Source organism: Empidonax traillii, unplaced genomic scaffold, assembly GCF_003031625.1.
Source record: "Empidonax traillii isolate 1590-97213 ecotype Southwest subspecies unplaced genomic scaffold, ASM303162v1 scaffold369:size587591, whole genome shotgun sequence".
Taxonomy (NCBI): Eukaryota; Metazoa; Chordata; class Aves; order Passeriformes; family Tyrannidae; genus Empidonax; species Empidonax traillii.
In genome coordinates, this window is record NW_020955562.1 from 331,321 (window position 1) to 349,319 (window position 17,999).

Here is a 17,999-nt window from a genome sequence, read left to right on the forward strand (position 1 = left end):
CCCTTTTGTTTGGTGTAAATGAGTTTTCCCACTCTTTCCCGAGCCCAGGTTAATCTCCAAATCCCTGCCTTTGTCTGAGAGTTAATTACCTGCTCGGCGGAGTCTGGGGGCTGTGGGCACAGGTAGCACAGGGTGGCGGGGGCAGAGGTGGCACTGCCGGTGGCAGCTCTCCCTGTGCTGGGATCACCACTGCCAGGGTGTGTGTCGGCGAGATAAAGGCAGCAGAGGGGCTGCAGCACGTGAGCCGGCTTTGTTTCAAGCACCAAACTCTGCCCAGTTAATTTTCCTCTGATGCCACAAGCCCCCCATCACTCACGGGACGACAAGGAGAACTTTTTGCGGCCGTTCTCCTGCCTTGGCGCAGGGAAAGCACCTTCCCTGTGAGCAGAGGGGAAGGCTCAGTCCCTGCAGCCACCATCATCTCACCTGTGGGGCTGAGCCTGTCCCCTGTGCCTCCAAAGCCAGTGGTCCTGGGAGGGAGGAGGGGCAAAGGGATCTGCCCACTGGTGGCAGAGGATGTGCAGGCGTTGGTCACGCGTGAAGCCATGAGCTGGAGTTCCACGCCGAGCACGACGCTCCCCCTGCTTTACTGCTCTGTCCACACCTTTTCCCCCGTGGGAGCAGCTGTTCCTTCTAGAAGCAAACGTAGGTTTAGATAATACCTTCTAAGAGGCACGTGGGGAGCCGGGAGAGCCTCCCCGAAGCGGCAGAGCGGAGGAGACGAGCGGCACGAAATGGAAACCCTCCCTCGCTTCGCCCGCGCTCACGGCTCCTTTGACTGATGCGCTCCTTCCCGGCTCTCTTTTGTTGCTAATCACCGTCCCTCTGTCAAAGCATCTTTTCCTTTTGTGTCAGGGCTGTTGTGGAGGACTGAAGGTCTCCCACGCGCTCTCACTCACTTGTCCTAGTTTTTGGCTCTTTATCCCCGTTTCGCTCTGCCCCCGGGAGCATCTCTGCGTGTCCCACATCCTTTGCTGCCCCTGGATCTCCCCATCTTCCCCCTCCCAAGGTTACCAGCCCTTGCTTCTCCATGGTGTGCTTGTCCCTGTTCCCCTGTGGAGTGACCTCATACCCAGCCAGGCTCCCTCCAGTCTCCCCCAAGTCACTTGACCTCTTTGCAAATCAGTTTAACATCTGTGAGGCAGAGATAATAATTGTCACCTACTTCACAGGGGGGTTGATGAGGATTAATTCATTAATGTCGACAGAGGTCTTTGAAGATGGAACGCGCTATCTGAGAGCTAAACGTTATTATTAATTAGCAATTATATCGTGGGGCGGGAGCAGGGGGGAAAAGAGACTCCAGAGTCTGTACTGGAAGTGTTTGCTCTGGGCTCACTCTCTGCCCTTGCTGCAGCTTCAGGCTGCCCCAGTTTCATGTCCCTGCTGCTGCTGGAGGGAGCCAGGCATGCTGGATCCCACCAGGGATGTGTCCCACCAGTGCTGCTCCTTCCCAGAGCATGTGGGTGAGCCTGCTGGTGTAAAGAGTAGGAGGGATGGGGAGCTGAACAGGAGAGCATGAACCTTGTTAGAAGGAGAGCAAGTTGGTCATGGAGAGGTAGGGATGAAGGGAACACATAGAATCCCAGACTGGTTTGTGTTTGTCCCACGGGCAGGGACACCTTCCGCTAGCCCAGGTAGCTCCAAGTCCTGTCCCACCTGGCCTTGGACACTTCCAGGGATGGGGCAGCTACAGCTTCTTTGGGCAACCTGTGCCAGGGCCTCCCCACCCTCATTATTAAAAACGCCTTCCTTATGTCTAATCTAAATCAACCTTCTCTCAGTTTAAACCCATTTCCCCAAGACGAGCTCTGGGCTTACCTGGCAGCCCAGCTGTGCAAGCAGGCCAGGCACCATCAGACCCACGGAAGGATGTGTCCTCTTCCCAAGGAGAAATAATTGGCAGGAGAATGGAGCAAGGGGAAGGGAGATCCAGTGATTCATAGGACACACAGACCAGTTCCATTTCCTTCCTGTTTTTCTTTTTCACGTACACCCAGGCTGATTTCTGTTTGTCTCCCCCGATGTAACTAATCCCATGTGTCACCAGGTTCCCTCAAGCAGCACCAACATGAATTCTTTGTGATCCCATCCAGCTGCCCCGTACCTTGATGCTGGGGGCATTCCCACCTCTAACACCTTCATAACTCCACTATTTCCATCCTCCCTGTCTCGGCTGTGAGTGCTTTTGAGGCAAGCTCAGTGAAACTCTCTCTGCTACTCCCTCAGAGCTGCAGAGGTCACCCTCTGATCACCCCTTTTCTAGAAAACAAGAGTCTGCTCCTCTGTGAGCCTTTCTGAGCACGCGAGCTCCCGGCAGCCCCATTCACCCATCCTCTCCAGAGGCTTTCAGGGAGAGGTCACCTGCCTCACCCGGAGCCATTCAGCAGTGACTCCGCTAATCCCTTCTCCGGAGCCGGTGAATCTGGGAGGGCAGCAGCTCTCTGTGCTAGCAGCTCTCCCAAGCAGGGAGGACTGGAGTTGTCTGTGGGTCGCCTGCTACACAACTAGCCACGCTCCTTCCCCACGGATTTACCATCCAAAGGGGGTGGCCCAGCAGCACCCAGGATGCACACGTGGGCACCCCCCGTGGCCGTGAGCGGTTTCCAGAGGAGCGTTGTTCAGGCTGATAAAGCCAGTGGGGGCTTAATGAGGTCACTGCAGTTTAATGTTACTGCAGTAATCTCTTTTGTTTTACTACATTAAAATATTTGTGGTGGAACGGTTGGACCACTGTAATGCGATAGCTCTACCTTAATGTTATTGTCGCCATGGCAACGCTAATGGCGGCTCAATAACATTATTGCAATTTAATCTTGCGACAATAAAATTAAGGGTAGAACAGTGAGACCTCGACTCTGTAATGTTACTACAGTAACAGCATTGTTATCGTAACCACGGGAGCGGAGTCAACTCGTTGTAGTGCAACACTGGTAGCAGCGCTTTGTTGTTACTACAGGAACACGGAGCATCCGCCGAAAATCGCGGCAGGGGATGAATGGGAGGAGACGTCACCGGTGTGCCGGTGCTGCTGCTACCCCGGGGCTGCCAGCACGGGGAGGCCACGCTGTTAATCCCGTCACTTATCCACCTAATTCCACAGTCGTGGTGTTTTTATCGGGGTCTTTCCTCTTCTCCCTCCATTGCCGGGGCTCTTTGGAGCAGATCTGTTGTTTCAGAGGCAGTAACTCTGCAGGGAAGGATTTAAAGCGCTGCCTCCATCTAGTTCCAGATCCTTCTGCCCAGCGTTTTATAGCATGTGGCTGTTATGGAGTGATAACGTTTTATATTTATATGTCATCTTTCAATGTGAAGGATCCCGGCACAAGCTACAAATTATTGCTGTGCTGCAGGGCCAGGCAGGGAACCGGGAACATGCGGGGGATGAGAGGAGGGGGTTTCATCCAAGGGCACAGATTCCTGTCCAAGTGAGAGTCCCCTTTGCTTAGAGGATTTATCCACAGTCCCCACACTTTGTGAGGTGGGGCAGTGATCTCTGTACATCCCAATCCACGTGCCCCAGGCAGCACCTGCCATCAACGGGGTGGGCATGGGGAAAATTCCACCCCTTTCCCAGCTGGCAGCACGGATTGTATCGGGGTTGGACAGGCTTAGTGCAGGCAGTGGGGTGGCAAGGCGCAGGTGACATCTCTGTGCCATTCAGGGGCTCGCTGCAGTTTTCTCCAGCCTCCAGGGGAGGGAGGCAGAGCTGCTGATCTGTCCCCAGAATCACAGAGCTTCCCTCATCCTGCCCAGGCCCAGCACTTCCAGGGATGTGTGCTTGCCATGCCCAGGGATTTTTTGCTTTCCATGCCCACGATGTTGTTTCCTGTTCCCAGGGATGCACTCTTGCCAGGCCTAGGGATTCATGCCTGTCATGCCCAGACATGTGCTCTTGCCATGCTCAGGGATATGCACTTTATGCCCAGAGATGCAGGCTTGACATGCCCAGGAATGCAGTCTTTCCATGTCCAGGGATTCACACTTGCTGTGCCCAGGGATGTGTGTTTGCCGTGCTCGGGGATGCACAGTTCTTGTTTCCAGCGATGCAGGTTTGCTGCTGTGCTCAGTGACTACACGCTTGTTGTGCCCAGGGATGCACTCTTTGTTCCCAGGAATGTGTGTTTCCATGCCCTGGGATGAATACTTGCCATGTCCAGGGATGCACAGTTGCTGTGCCCAGGGATGCATTCTTGCCATCCCACCACACCTGCCAACCAGGCTTGATGCCCCTCTTGCCCCCCTGAACTACCCACACCTCCTCCTGTCCTGCTCAGCAGGCAGGGATTTTTCCTCTGCTTTGAGCCCCTGTGCTCCTTCAAGGGTTCTCAGGAGATGCCCATCCCCTGACAGCTCTTCCCCCTGCTCTTGAAACATGAATTTGGGTGCTCTGCTGGTCCCACCAGCCCAGCCCAGCCCCAATCTGGGCCCGTTCAGCATGGCAGCTGCTCAGCTCCCCTCGTGCCTCAGCCTTTGATCTCTCTCCATGGGTATTTGGACTCTGACCACCACAGTAATGCCTTGTTTGTCCTTTAATAAAAGTCCCGTGAGCCCCCCTTGACACTGGAGCTGGAATCAGTGGGACCTGAGGCATCCTCTGTGCCAGCTCTTTGTGCCAATCTGGTTCCACATCCATCCTGCCAACCCGGCTCCTCCGGGGCTTACGTGTTTAAAAACACGAGCAGCGGCTCATCTCCCATTCACTGTTTTTCTCCATCATTTGCTTTATTAAATATTGATTTTCTGTTGCATTATTAAACCTTAAGTCCCGAGCATAAATTCGGAGTTGATACTTTAATCTGGCTCTTCTTTTTGGCCTTTCGAACTGATTTTTCCGGCCAGTCTCTCCAGAGGCGAGTCCAGAAGCAAAAACCTGTTGAGGAGGCTTGAGGAGTCAAAGGACAGAAGCAAAGGGCTCTTCCCAAGGGATTTTTGTCTGTTTGATGTAGCCTTTGCCATGAAGGTGGCATCCGTGGGGATCCTGGCTTGCAATCCGGCACAGACCGTGAGTGAAGGGAGGTTGGGAAGGCATCAGCCAAGCTTTTTCAGGGAATTTTGTACATTCCTGGCTGCAGGAAGGATATCGTCCTCTCTGTTTTTTTTTTCTTTTTTTTGGTGGCGTGGGGAGATTGCAATCTGTAATGGGAATTTTGCCTGGAGCCACTGCGTGGGCAGGGTGGGAGTGACCAGCTCTGCTCCCTGGGGCTTTTGCTCTGCCAGCATTGCCATGCTCAGGAGCAGGACTCTGCAGAGCAAGGGAGCCACAGATGGCAATGCCTTGTCCTAAATGTGTCTCCAGCTCCTGGGTGATGCTGCACAAATCTGTGCTTTTCTGCTCCACAAAACCAGAAATGGCCTTGGCCAAAACTGCAGGCAGAGCTGGAGGGATGTGGGTGGTGGCATTGCCACTAGCACCAGGAAAGCCACCAACAAGCCAGGAGTGGTGCAAGAGGCCACCAGCACATCCCTGATAGCCAAGGTGGGTCCTGCTGACCCCCACTGTCCTCCCCTCCCCTATCAGAGAGCTGCATGAGCCAGCCTCTGCCAAACCCCATGCTGGCAGCAACCAGGTGTCTGAACATGTTTCCAGAGCCAAGAGAACTCTGTAGCCAAAAGGGAGGAGGGGAAAGCAGTGTGACAGTGCTGGCAGGTTCAGGAGGATTTAAAAAAAAAATAAGATTTTTTTTTTTAAAAAAGGCAGAGGGAGGTTTGCAAACGGCTTTTAGATCCCCCATCCAAACAGGGCATGGAACCTGTGCATGGCAGCTGGTGTGCTGAGCAGTGATTTAAAAGCAGGCTCCCAGCAGCAGGGAAAGAGGCAGAGGGGGAAGCAGATGTGAACACAATGCTGGAGATAAAGGAGAGGCCAAGGGAACAGCTGCCGAAGAGCTGCCCAGCCCTACCACCTCCATGGGCTAAAATAACTCCACTGAATATCCACAGGCTTGAGGACAGGCTGGAGGGGGTCACTCAGACAATGAAGGGGGGAACTGGGTGGAAAATGTGGTTTTTTTCCACTCTGTTCTGATTGGGTTTTGAAGCAGAGGTTGAAACTGGGAAGAGGGGAGCTGCACTGAAACATCAGGAGAGTTGTGATCTCATTTTCCTTTCTGTTCTTGGGCTGCAATGGAGAGGGAAGAGATTTAGAAAGGAGGAAGAGGAGGAGAAGTGGGAAGTGGGGAACAAAAAGGCAAGGATCTTTGGAAAAGATCCTTCAGACAAGACATGGATAAGTGGTCTTGAAATATTTCTGGTTTGGGTTTTGTGGGTCTGGTGTGAAACAGAAGTGAAAGACCTTCACCCTATCCCTCAGAAAAGAGTTGGGTTTGTTCCTTAGTCCAAGACTGGATCTCTGGAAGGGATCAGCACAGCCCCACTGGGTGCAGCAGAGAGGGTAGGAGGTCTTCTTGCTCTAGGTGGACCCATACACTGATACAGAAGGAATTCTTGTCTGGGAGAGTGCGCAGGCCCTGGCACAGGTTGCCCAGAGAAGCTGTGGCTGCCCCTGGATCCCTGGAAGTGTCCAAGGCCAGGCTGGACGGGGCTTGGAGCAACCTGGGATAGTGGAAGGCGTCCCTGCCCATGGCAGGGGGGGTGGAACTGGATGAGCTTTAAGGTTCCTTCCAAGCCAAACAATTCTATGATTCTGTGATTTTTCATGTCTGATTTACCAGTCCCATCAAGCCGGCTGTACAGACACCCAAAAGATTTCAGCTCTCCTCTCCTTGGTAGCATCTTGTGTAAACATCTGTGTAGGATTTGGGCTGAGGCAGTGGAGGTTGTGCTGGTTTGGGGTTCGATGTGAGATGAGATGAGATGAACAGGTCTCAATCCACCCTCCTCTCTGCCAAAGCCTCCCCATCATCGAGCCCCCACAGCCCACAGGCTCCCAAGTTTGTGCCTGGGGCTCTCCTTGCCTGGACCAGCCTCGAGACAAGGCATCAACAGAGATGTCTTCTCCATGGTTTGCCCTCCTTGTAATCCCTCCTCCTCGCAGGAAGCCCGAGAGCTCCAGCCTTTGATCCTCCTCCTCTTTTGCAAACACTTCTCTCCGCTCGTGGAATTAAATCTCTCTCGCAGTGATTTCCTTCCCTTTCTTTTCTTTTTGGCCGAGTCTGTCTGAAATATTCTCTTCCTTTCACTCCTTCAGCAGCAGGGCTATATAATTGATGGCCTCGCCAAGCTTTCTGTGCTGAACATTAAACCCTTCCTGCCTTGGCTCCGACCAGAGTTCATTACTTTCTGAAAAGCTCCGTTGTCTGTTTGTGCTCAGATGATTGTTGTTGTGGAGGGGAGGATGTTGTCGGCAGAGAGAGAGGAGGAGGAGGGGCTGGATTTGGCCAGAGCTGCTTCGTAATCAAATCCTGCTCTCTTTAGCAAATTTTCAAGTGGAAAAGGCCTCTTTTAGTAAAATTGAAATACAGCACTCTCCTGAAGGAGGAGCACAAAACCCAGGGCCTGAATTAGTGCAGCAAAAGGTTGTGTCGCTCTGGGTGATGATGGGAATTCTGCAATATAGTGAGGGATGCTCAGCCCTGGGCTGGCAGGAGCAGAGGCTGCTTCCATTGCCAGGGGCTGAATGCCTGGGATAGGCACCCATTGCCACACCACCTTTCCCAGTGAGCCTGTTGTGGTCCTTCCTCCCAGGTCTCTGCACCCCTGGAGCTGCCCTGGGAAGGGTGAGCCCCATGCAGGGCTGGCAGGGTCCCTCTGTGCTACACGGAGGTACTCGTGGCTAAGAACACCATGATGTCCTTGTCCTGGTGCTGGGGATGGCTCTGTGTGTGTGTTTTTACACCATGCAAATTCTTCCTGCATCTCTTGGCCTTTTCTGGCACGGGGTGATGCTTTCCCCGCTTTGCCCTGCGCCGACGATCCCTCTGGCTCCCCGTCTCCCTCCGTGGGTTTTTCTGCACTTAAAACACAGCAAGGCTGAGGTGATTACAAGGATTGGAGATGCAGTGACACTTCCCTGCCAACAAGTAATTGATTTATTAAAGACATTACAATACATTCATGGTTGAGCGTAAGAGTTTCCTTTGAACTCGCTCAAAAATCCGAAGGGATTGTGCCTGTTTGCAAGTACCACGGGCAAAATAAATCTGTGCTCCCCCATCGCCTTCCACCCCCCCCCTTCCCCCTGCACAGCCACAATTTCATTTCCCTTTGACTGGCACGAGTAAATATCACAGCTCGACAACTCCAGTCCAGTGACTAGTGTGATCCAATTTAATAGCATTTAAAAATTCAAAGTGATTGTAAGCCAAATGGAAATGTAAGATTTCATACCCAGCCTGCCTTGGGGAGGAAAGGAAGAATGAGGGAGGGTGCGGGGGAATGGAGACAAATGGACTAGATAAAAAATAATGGAAAGTAACTTAATTAAGAGGCTCGAGTCAAGTTAAAAACAGTAATGATTTTGAATCGGAGAACCACAGGTTTTAAAAATGAAAGGGGAAGAGGAAAGAAAGGAAAGGAAAGTGTGGATAAAAAGCCTCCAAATGATTAAATGGGAGGAAAAAGAGGCATGGGAAGAATGGGGTAAAAATAGTCCTCCCGTGAAAAGCAGGAGCACATGGGGAATAGACGGTGCCGGGGATGAGGTTGGGCATTAGGAAGACAAATAGGGAAATTAAGGATGCTCTGGGGGGAATAATTCCTTGTGGCTTTTCTGGCGTTCTTGTAGGCATGAGTGTGGCCAAGAAGAAGGCTCGAGGGCTTTGTTTAGGAGAAATGGGAAAAGAAGGAGCAGTCCTAAAGGAAAAGGAGAACAGCCCCCACGTTCTCCAGGCGCATCAACATCCCTCCTTGAGGGAGCATTGCTCCCTCCTTTTCCTTTGCTTTTAACTCTGTCAGACATTGCTTTTTTTGGGTTGAATTTGGTACTGAAATTTTAATAGCCCCTCTGTGTACAGGGATATCTTGCTGTGTCTCTACAGCTTGATAGCTAATTTTTAACCACGGCCTTCTCATCCCATGCAGACTATTGGAAATACCTGTCCTGGCACCATCCTTTTCCATGGTTTTCTGAGCCTGAAAAGCAGGTGCTGCAGAGCATTGATCCAAACAGGCACTTCTGGGCCACTTGGTCTTCAGGTCTCATTTCTCCATCCCTAAAATAGGAATAAAAACACTCCCTTATCTCACTGGGGTGTTTTGACGATAGGGATAATCCACATTTGAAGGTGTGGGAAGGGTGGTGAGTGCCATCACATCAGACTCTGGCTTACTGATATTTTCCCTCCTGGTATTTTCCTGGCAGCTTTGGGAAGGTAGACCTGCCTCTGCCAGAGTGATGGATGGGTCAAAAGAGATGTGTTCCCATGGGGGTGGGAGGAGTGGCAGCATATGAAGGCATGGATCAGCTCACCTGTGGTTGCTTTTGAACTCCTGGACCTTGCTGACCTCCCACTTCACAAGCTTTGTTCTGCCACTTTGTAAGCTTTGTTCTCCCACTCTGTTCTCCCAGATGAACAAAGAGTCTGGTCATAAGTAGCAGCCTCCAGATCACCTAATCAGAGAATAGCAGGGCTGTGCTCCCTGCCTGATCCATTAATTTTTCACTGTAATCAAAGGCAAAGATGGGAAGAAGCCCAAGCAGAGGTGAAGTGTCTGGCTGGAACACAAAGAGGCACCTGGAAGAGATGGAGCTCAGGAAGGAGGGGAGGAAAGGGGCTGGCTGGGGACAGGTACTGATGGCAGTGGAGGGATGCAAACAGATAAATGAGGCAAAAAGGGCACAAATAAACTCAGGAGATCCAAGCAGACTTGCAAATTCAGTCAAAACTTGGGGCTTTCACTCAGTTCCACATTAACAGCACAAATCTCAATGGTCTTTGAAGTGAAGCCATCAGGTCCAGAGAGGCATTTTGGGAAGTGCAGCTCATCCCCCTGCGAGGGAGGGTGAGCACCACGCTCCTCCTGGGCACGGGCTGGTGGCTTCTTGAATTAGCTGAGTGTCAGTGTGGAAAGTGTAATCATAAACACTTACTTTGTGCTCGAGCCGAGGGAGAGGGAGCACGAGTGCGAGAGTGCCGAGATAAGAACAAATATGCAAGAGCATAGTGTGTTTTTAATGGAAGGGAGATTTATTTCTCTCTGTGTCTTTTTAAGCCTCTAGATAGATCATAAAAAAACCCAGCCCAACCCACACACAACCTGTCTGCCTGAAATAGCCGAAATGTAATTTAAAGAGCATCATTTTAACTAATACTTCACTTCAGAGACACCTGCCCTACATTCATTGGAGATGCAGGCTGCATTAGAGCATCTGATTTATCTTTGGAAAGGATGTTTGAGCTCCTTTGTTCCTGCCAGGTCCCTTTTGAGGAGTAAAGTGGCACTGGGGCTGTTCAGAGAGCTCAGCCCTCGGCATAATGCCCGTTCCTCGTGGACAGAGAGCTGAGGGGGAGCAGAGGGAGAGCCCTGCCACCCTCCAGGAGCTGAGTGGAGAGCAGGAGAATGGGACATGGCCATTCTGGCTGGCCTGGGGGGGAGAAGCTGAGGTTTTGTGCAGAATTTTAGCAGGACAGTGTGTGCTGATGGACTAGATGAGCAACGTCATGGATGCTTGCTGTTCCTTGGTATGGGAGACTTCAGGTTGACTGGGAAGGGCTTTTTACAGGCACATCCACTTGAGACACATGTCCTAAACTAGATCTGTGCACCTCATCTTAGGTAAGTCCTACCTACATGTAGGTCATGGCTGGCAGGACTGTCCCAATGCAGAAGTGTCCCCACCTCCAGTCCCTGTGGCCATAGGCTCTGGGTACCTTTTAAGTTTATATGCTGATGTGTTTTTAATGAGCCTGCAAGGATGAGAAATCCTTGCTATTGTGTTGATGGAGAGATGAGACTGAGGGTTTTGCCCAGGGAGCGCTGTGGCAGGTCGGGCATCAATCCATCCTTCTCTGCAGCCTGTTCACCTGCAGCAAGGAGGCTTTTCTATCACTGAAAAAAAACCAAAATCCCACAAATCATGATTTTTTCTCAGGGTGTGACCCTCTGGAGGAAAGATCCACTGCTGCCCTGCATCCCTCAGCTCCCAGGCTGGTCCCCACCAGCCCAAAGCTCCTGCCAGGGGACCGCTAACGAGGACGAGGGAGTGTGGGGATGAGCGTGAGGAGAGACGGGGAGAGGAGAGAGCTGCTGTCAAATCCCCCTCTCGCCCTTTCTGATCTGAAGTTCACTTGTAATATTTTCCTCGACTCGGGTTGCTAATGCGTTTTGTCCTCCAGAGTGCGCGTGGCCCGACTTCCCGCGCAGCCTTTAATTAGTTTCTGGATGATGACATCTCCTCCGAGAATCATCTCGGCGTGTCCCCTCCCGATCTCGGGGGGAGATAAAGGAATCTAATAAAGACATTCAGCATTTCGAGGTGATGGGTTTGACAAGCCTTGTATTAACCACGAGTCGCGTTCCAACTTTCTGGGGCGCTGTCGGCACGGCATTGCTCATCCTCACGCGGGGGCTTTTCCCCAGGGGGTCTTCACTGGCACCCAGTGGAATGAGAGGAGCTGAGGGCCCTGTGTCCCCTGAGCAGGGTGTGACAGAGTCCCTGTCATTTTGATGGTCACCATGGAGGCAGTTGTGAGAGGGAGGCTGTCGTGCCTTGAGGAGAGGTGTCAATAACGCTGGAAAAATGATGCAGGTGTCTTAAGGATTTGAGATCCTTCAATTTTCTGCCTTTCACGAGGCGTTGCTTGGCTTGCAGGGGGAATCCCAGGTGGCTCGGGGTGCAAAAACTGGAAACTAGATCCGTGCGGCGTGTGTGGAGTTGAAAATGAGATCTGTCTAGACAGGGAGCTGAACTGCCAAACACTCCTTGTTTGGCTGCATTTCTTCGCGGATAATAAAGCAAAAACTTTACTTTTACATCTTTCTTCTTGTTTTCTTTTCATTCGGCATCATTGGACTCATTTTAGAGGAGGCAACGAAGCCCAGAGCAGTGCCACGGCTTCCTGCGGGCATTGTAACATGAGCACAGAACTCTCCCAGACCTGAGAGAGTTCTGCCTCCTGTTAAAGCTGCTTATTAATAGTCACACAAGCAAACTCTAGATTGATTCCCCACCGGTGTGGGGCTCGGTGTCAGAGGTTTTCTTCCTTTTTGTGGTAGGGAAAAGGCTGCAGATCCTTTCAGAGGTGTGATAGCAGGGGAATGAATCTAGGCAGGCAGCACCCTGACTCCTTAGGAAGCTGCTCTTCCTCCCGGCTGGTAAACCTGGACCCATCCAAAAGTCAGGAAAAAGTCCTTGTGCTGGAGTTCTGCCCCTCCTACCACGTTTCCTCTGGTGTATCCCTCGTTGACTGCAGCAGTATTGCTGATTTATGCCGTCGTAAGTGGAATCAGATTGGGCTCCCTTTTGGCACTTAGCTGTAAAGTTTGTCTGCAGAAACCCTGCTGTTTACGCGGTGAATTATGCCCGCTCTCACAAATACTTTACTAATGAATGATTGGGAATGTCTCGTTTCCCCCTTCCTCCTCCTCTGAGTTATTGGGATGCCGTGTCATAGAACCTGCTGCAGAGACAGGCAGAAAAAAAACCTCGTGTCCTCCAAGCTTTGCTGCAACAGGAGCCGTTACCTGCTTGGGAAATCATTTAGACACATCTCGGTGCCGTGTGACACATCTCATTACGCCTCGCTTTAAAACGAGCAATTGTCATTAGTTATTTATTAATTGCTTATTAAGGTTGTTATGTATGTCCTCTTCGTTTCCAGCCGTCTTTCTTCATGGCTTTGCCTGCTGCCAGGTTTGTGAAGAGGAGGAGAATCAATCCCTGGGCAAAGCTGTGCCGAACCTGGGAAGGGGGGGATGGTGCCAACCTGGGGTCTGAGCAGCTCTGTGGGGAAGGATCAGCACCCACAAGGGACTGGTGTACAAATTTACGTGACCAAGGAGGCTCTGAGGCTGTGTTTGCCCTTTCTCATGCCCTGTAGACATCCTCAGAACGGCTCCTGAGCTGGGAGCATATGATGGAAGGATGATGTGATGGAAGGAGGATAGGATGGAAGGTTGGTATGATGAAAGGACAAAGCCCTCTCTGCTTTTCTCCTAATTATAATTGTGTTAAAGCAGCACAAACTGATTTAAAAGCCCATTATAACACACCTGTAATTGAAGGCACAGGGCTCTCAATTTGCTCCCTAAAGGCAGAAAGCTTTGGAACACAAAAGAGGGAGAAGGCATAATGGAGGTGCCAGGCACTGCAGCAGCTGGAGCATTGTACCTTCTCCAACCTGGGTGCTGCCAAATGCTCTGTTTCCAACCTGGAGGAGTCCTGGGGCCTGATTTTGGGGTCCTGCCTTGTGCCTGGTCCCATCTGACTTTGACAGACCCCTCGAATCTTGGAGTGTGGGCTTGGTTTGACTCTCAGCATTGCTGCAAGGATACCCAGCACACCCAGGACTCCCCCTCACCGAATCCCAGAGGCAGGACCCGTGGTAGCAAACTCTGTAAAACACAGGGAATTCTGTGTGTGACAGCAGTGAGAAGCTGTTATTAAAGCAGGAGCAGCGTCAGGCTGATGCTCAGGAAGCTGCCAGTGCACATCACAGATCGCCTGCAGAACGCAAGTCTGACTCTCCCTCTTTTTCTTTCTTCCAGACACTTTTATAGTTGTTCTTTGTTGTTCCCTTTGATCTGGAGCAGATGTTGCTCGTGCTGGAAGATGGAGGTTTGCATGTTTTATGAAGGGGAGGCAGGCACTGCGAGGCTTACCGGGAAAGCCTCTGGCTCCCAGGCTGTGCCAGGGGCTGTGAGTCCCCTTCACTGGGGTAACACCTGCTCTGCTTCCCTTCCCACACCAAAAGGTATCTGGAAAGGTCACAGGTGTATTTCTGCCCTGCTTCCTTGGCTCCCAAAAGTGGGTAGAAAGGAGGTGGTTAAGGCAAAAATACACAGTTACTCCTTGAAAGGCATCCAGCTTGGTGAGGCTCATCTGAGGTCTCCTTCCCAGTCTCTGGTGGAGAGGTTGTTTCACATCCACACTCCCCTCATACTCAGGGGACTCCTTGCCTGATGCGTGGCTGGAATTTTGGGTGTCAGGGAGAGGAAAGCCCAGGCAATCAGCAGGGTCCTGCATGCAGGAGGGCGGGTGGGGAGGTGATCACATGGAGACAGCAGGGCCTGAGCAACGAGGCAAGGCTGGGGATGTTTATGCAATTTGGGATGAGCTATAAAAGGCAGCTGGAGGAGTAATCAGGGATCAGTCCTGCAGTGAGTGCCACAGGGGAGGCAGCAGAGGAGGTGGTGTAGGTGCAAGGGGAGCCCTGCAGCATTCCCAGGAGACGAAGATCTGTGCTCAGCGCTGCCGTGGGGTACGTGCCTGGGACGAGTGACGCTTTTGCACCTGTGCTGGCCCTGGAGCGGGTGTTTGGAGGTGAAAGCATGGCAGGGATATTGTCTGTGCCAGTGGCAGGAGGGTGTCTGTGCGCCAGGGAATCTATCTGTGGAGGCAAGCACATATGCTCGGATCCGTAAGGACATATATCACCTGACTGAACACCCTCCAACGTGGAACGCGCCAGATGGCTTGGTTAAATATTTAAGCAAGCTGCTTTCTGTCCTGGGGACTCCATGTGTGCAAGGAGTCAAAGGGGGGGGGGGGGGCACACCCTGGGCACCTGTGGAGGGCTGAGAGCAGCCCAGAGAGCTCCCCCAGCACCGTGGCACGGTTGGGGAGGGAGGGGGGAAAAGAAGTTGGATCGATAAACCACCATCCTGCCTCTGGGGAAATCTGTGCTGTGTCACTGGAGCAGCCTGGCCAACACTGCCATGTTTAATCACTTGTGAGCAAGGGAGATGCTGAACACAAAAGGACTGCCCGCAAGGAGAGGGTTCCCGCCTGGGAAGCCTGCATTTACTTAGCTTTATTTATTTATTCATTCCCAAAGGGGCACAGCTCCATCTGCATCCTGCTTTGGGCATAGGAAATGTCTCCTCTGCCCCAGTGCTGCAGAAATGCCAGCTGATGGTGAAAGTCCTTTAATGCAGAGGGAATGGAAGAAGTGATGATTGTTAAATAATATTAAATATATTCTTGGATCACTTCATTAAGGTTTCCCTCCCCAGCGTGGTAAAAGCTTTACAAGACACCTGTTCAGCCTCCAGAAAGGCATTTGGAATAGTCTGTGTGCTTAAATATTCAAACATTTAATTAACATACAATACCCACCGTGTTAAACCCTACCACTGCATAGTTCATTCCAGGGTTAGTTAACAGCTTCAATGATGTTGTTTGTCTGGTTTGCTTCCCAGCCATTCCTGCCTCCTCTCATTCCAGATGGGACACAGTAAATTGCTTCTCTCTGGGAGTGTCCCAAACTTGCTGGAGTCTTGGTGGGCTTTTTCCTTGGTGCTTGAGCTGCTTTTATAGAATCATGCAATGGTTTGGGTTGGAAGGAACCTTAAAGCCCATCTCATTCCATCCTCTGCCATGGGCATGGCCACCTTCTACTAGCCCAGGCCACATCCAACCTGACCTTGGACACTTCTAGGGATGGGGCAGCCACAGCTTCTCTGGGCAACCTTTGCCAGGACCTCATCACCTCATTGTAAAAAAACTTCTTATATCTGTTCTAAATCAACCCTCCTCAGGTTAAAGCCATTCCCCCTTGTCCTGTCAATGAAACCCAAGTTTAATTTGCTTTAATCATGTTTTATAATCTGGTCACTTGAATTATTTTCTCTCTCTCCTGAGCAAACCTGCCTGTGCACTTTCAGAGTAGCAGCTCAAACTCTTACTTCTTTTTTTTTTTAAACTCTCTGCAAAACAATCTGAATTGGGTCGATGTGGATTCAGCAGTTAAAAACTTCAGAAAGGTTCCTCTGTGATGCAGCAAACAGCACATTAAAGGTGATGGATACTGCTCTAGTTTGTCAGGACTTAGAGCTGGAAGCTATTGCTGCTTCCCAGGCAATGGTGGGTGATCCACTTGTCTCTGCTTGTCTCTTCCCACCTCTCCAAAATGATAGTGGTAATACCCCTGTGGCCTATTTTTGTTGTCCAGCCCACAAGCTCCATTTTTTTAAAGGCACACATGGATTTCCTGGCTGGCAGTCTCAGCAGGAACACAGAGGGGTAATCACAGCACTGCTGTAATTAATTGCTTCCCCTCAATGGAATACCTGGCCATGGGCAGAGCATCTCCCAGCTCTGGGTGGCCCCAGGAGACCTGTGCTGTCCCCTTAATGACACTGATGCATATTAATGTTTCTTTTGGTATTGTCTTCGTGCCCTCCACTGTCCTGCCCCAGAGCCCTCACTGTGTTTGGGAGCATCTGATCCATAGTTGTTCTCCAGTGCATGATTAGCAGATTAGCCACTGTGCCCAGAGCAGCAAAAAAATGAACTCCCAGAAGCCCTTCAAAACAGAGAATAATTCATTACCCACCTTGATTTCCACTTAAAATGTACTTTAACTACACTTCCAACTACAAACCCTAAATCACCATCATGTTCACAAAAAATCCATCATTTTTTATTTTATTGCGCGGCACTGGCATGACATAATCCCTTCCAGAGCGTCTTGGAGTGCTTTACGGATCAATAAATTACTTACCTGCACAGCAGAGGCATTGCGTGCAAGGCCATTGCAGTCATTCCGGCTCGGCTCAGCCCGGGGAGGTGTGGGAGGTGGGGAGAGGCAGGGAAGGGATGCTCAGGAGCGGGGTGCAAGTCGGGAGCAGGGGTGTTGCAGTGGCCTGGGCTGCAGCTCGGAGCGGGGGTGATGGATGGGAAGGGTGGAAGGAGCAGGATGCTTTGCAGGTGATTTGTGGCTCTCCCTGCGAAGCGCAGCAGCGGGGGCCAATCCACTGCTGGGCTCCTGAGAAAGCTTGGAAATAAACCCAGGGAGGTGATGGTCTTTATTATGTTCTGCAGGTGCAGGCTGATAACAGCAGCCCATCGTTTTTTCCTCGTGCAGCCTCACCACGGTGCTCCTGGGAAGCTCAGCCCTCCCCGTGTCCTCTGCTCACACAGCAACAGGAGCCCAGTGCTCCCTGCCTGCTCCTCATCCCTTTCCAGCTCCCTCCTCACCTCCCCCTGTCCTACATGTGTGTCCTCTCCTTAGGTCTGGACCCCTCAGACCCGACCCTCTCTTGAGGGTTCGTGATGGCAGTGCCAGTGCAGTGGCACAGCTTCCATCCCCATGGAATAACCCTTCCTTTGCATGGTGGTAGAATTTACAGGCTCCTCAGTAGACTCATTTTCTTTGTGCCCTGCTCCTCTGGGTGCTTCTCTGGTCACAAGGGCCTGGCAGAGATCCTGCAGGAGTTTGAAGGGGTGGATGGTGTTTTTTGGGGATGCAGCTCTGCTGGGAAGGGTTTGTCATGGCTGAGAGGACACAAGGAGTGCTGGAAGTGGGATGGGAAGAAGCACTGTCTTGCACACCATGGAGGTGCTGAGGAGGAGCTTCTTGTGAGCCTCCCTAAAATGACTGAATCCCCTCTGGCTACAGTTTTTTCCCACTTCAGCCCTGTCTTCTCTGCCCCCTCTTTTCCCTGTGAGCTCCTGCCAAGGCAGATGAGACTGATGGGCTGCTGCACAGCTTGTCAAGGTGGAGGGAGGATGGAAGTACAGTCTCCTTCACCCACAGCTTGAGATTTGAGCTGGAGCAGAACCAGTTTCAATTTCCTTCTCTCTGTGTCATTGCAGTGTCTCCGAAAATCGTCGAGATCTCTTCTGACATCTCCATCAACGAGGGCGGCAACGTCAGCCTCACCTGCATAGCCACGGGCAGGCCAGATCCAACAATCACCTGGAGACATATCTCACCCAAAGGTAAGAGCCAAATATTGCCAGAAATATTTTGGGATGGGCACAGCACCATTTGTGAGCAGCTGGAGAGGCGTCAGTGGCTGGTTCAGTTGCAAAGTGAAGGTGAAGAGAGAACTGAAAAGATGTGACCTAATGCAGGAGTTGTTGATTTTGGTAGAGGAACATCCATCTTGGTGGTCTGGAAGGACAGTTTATGGTTTTGGCTGGGCTGAGGACT

At 51.5% G+C, this 17,999-nt stretch overlaps 1 protein-coding gene across 5 annotated transcripts in view; it reads left to right on the plus strand.

Annotated features, from left to right (window-relative positions):
- Positions 1-17,999, plus strand: part of LOC114061891 (protein CEPU-1) — a 339,159-nt gene that overhangs the window by 294,651 nt on the left and 26,509 nt on the right. For all 5 annotated transcript variants that reach the window (XM_027892801.1, XM_027892803.1, XM_027892804.1 and 2 more), the window contains one exon: positions 17,660-17,785. In XM_027892801.1, coding sequence (XP_027748602.1) covers positions 17,660-17,785 — 126 coding nt within the window. The remainder of the gene's footprint in view (positions 1-17,659; positions 17,786-17,999) is intronic.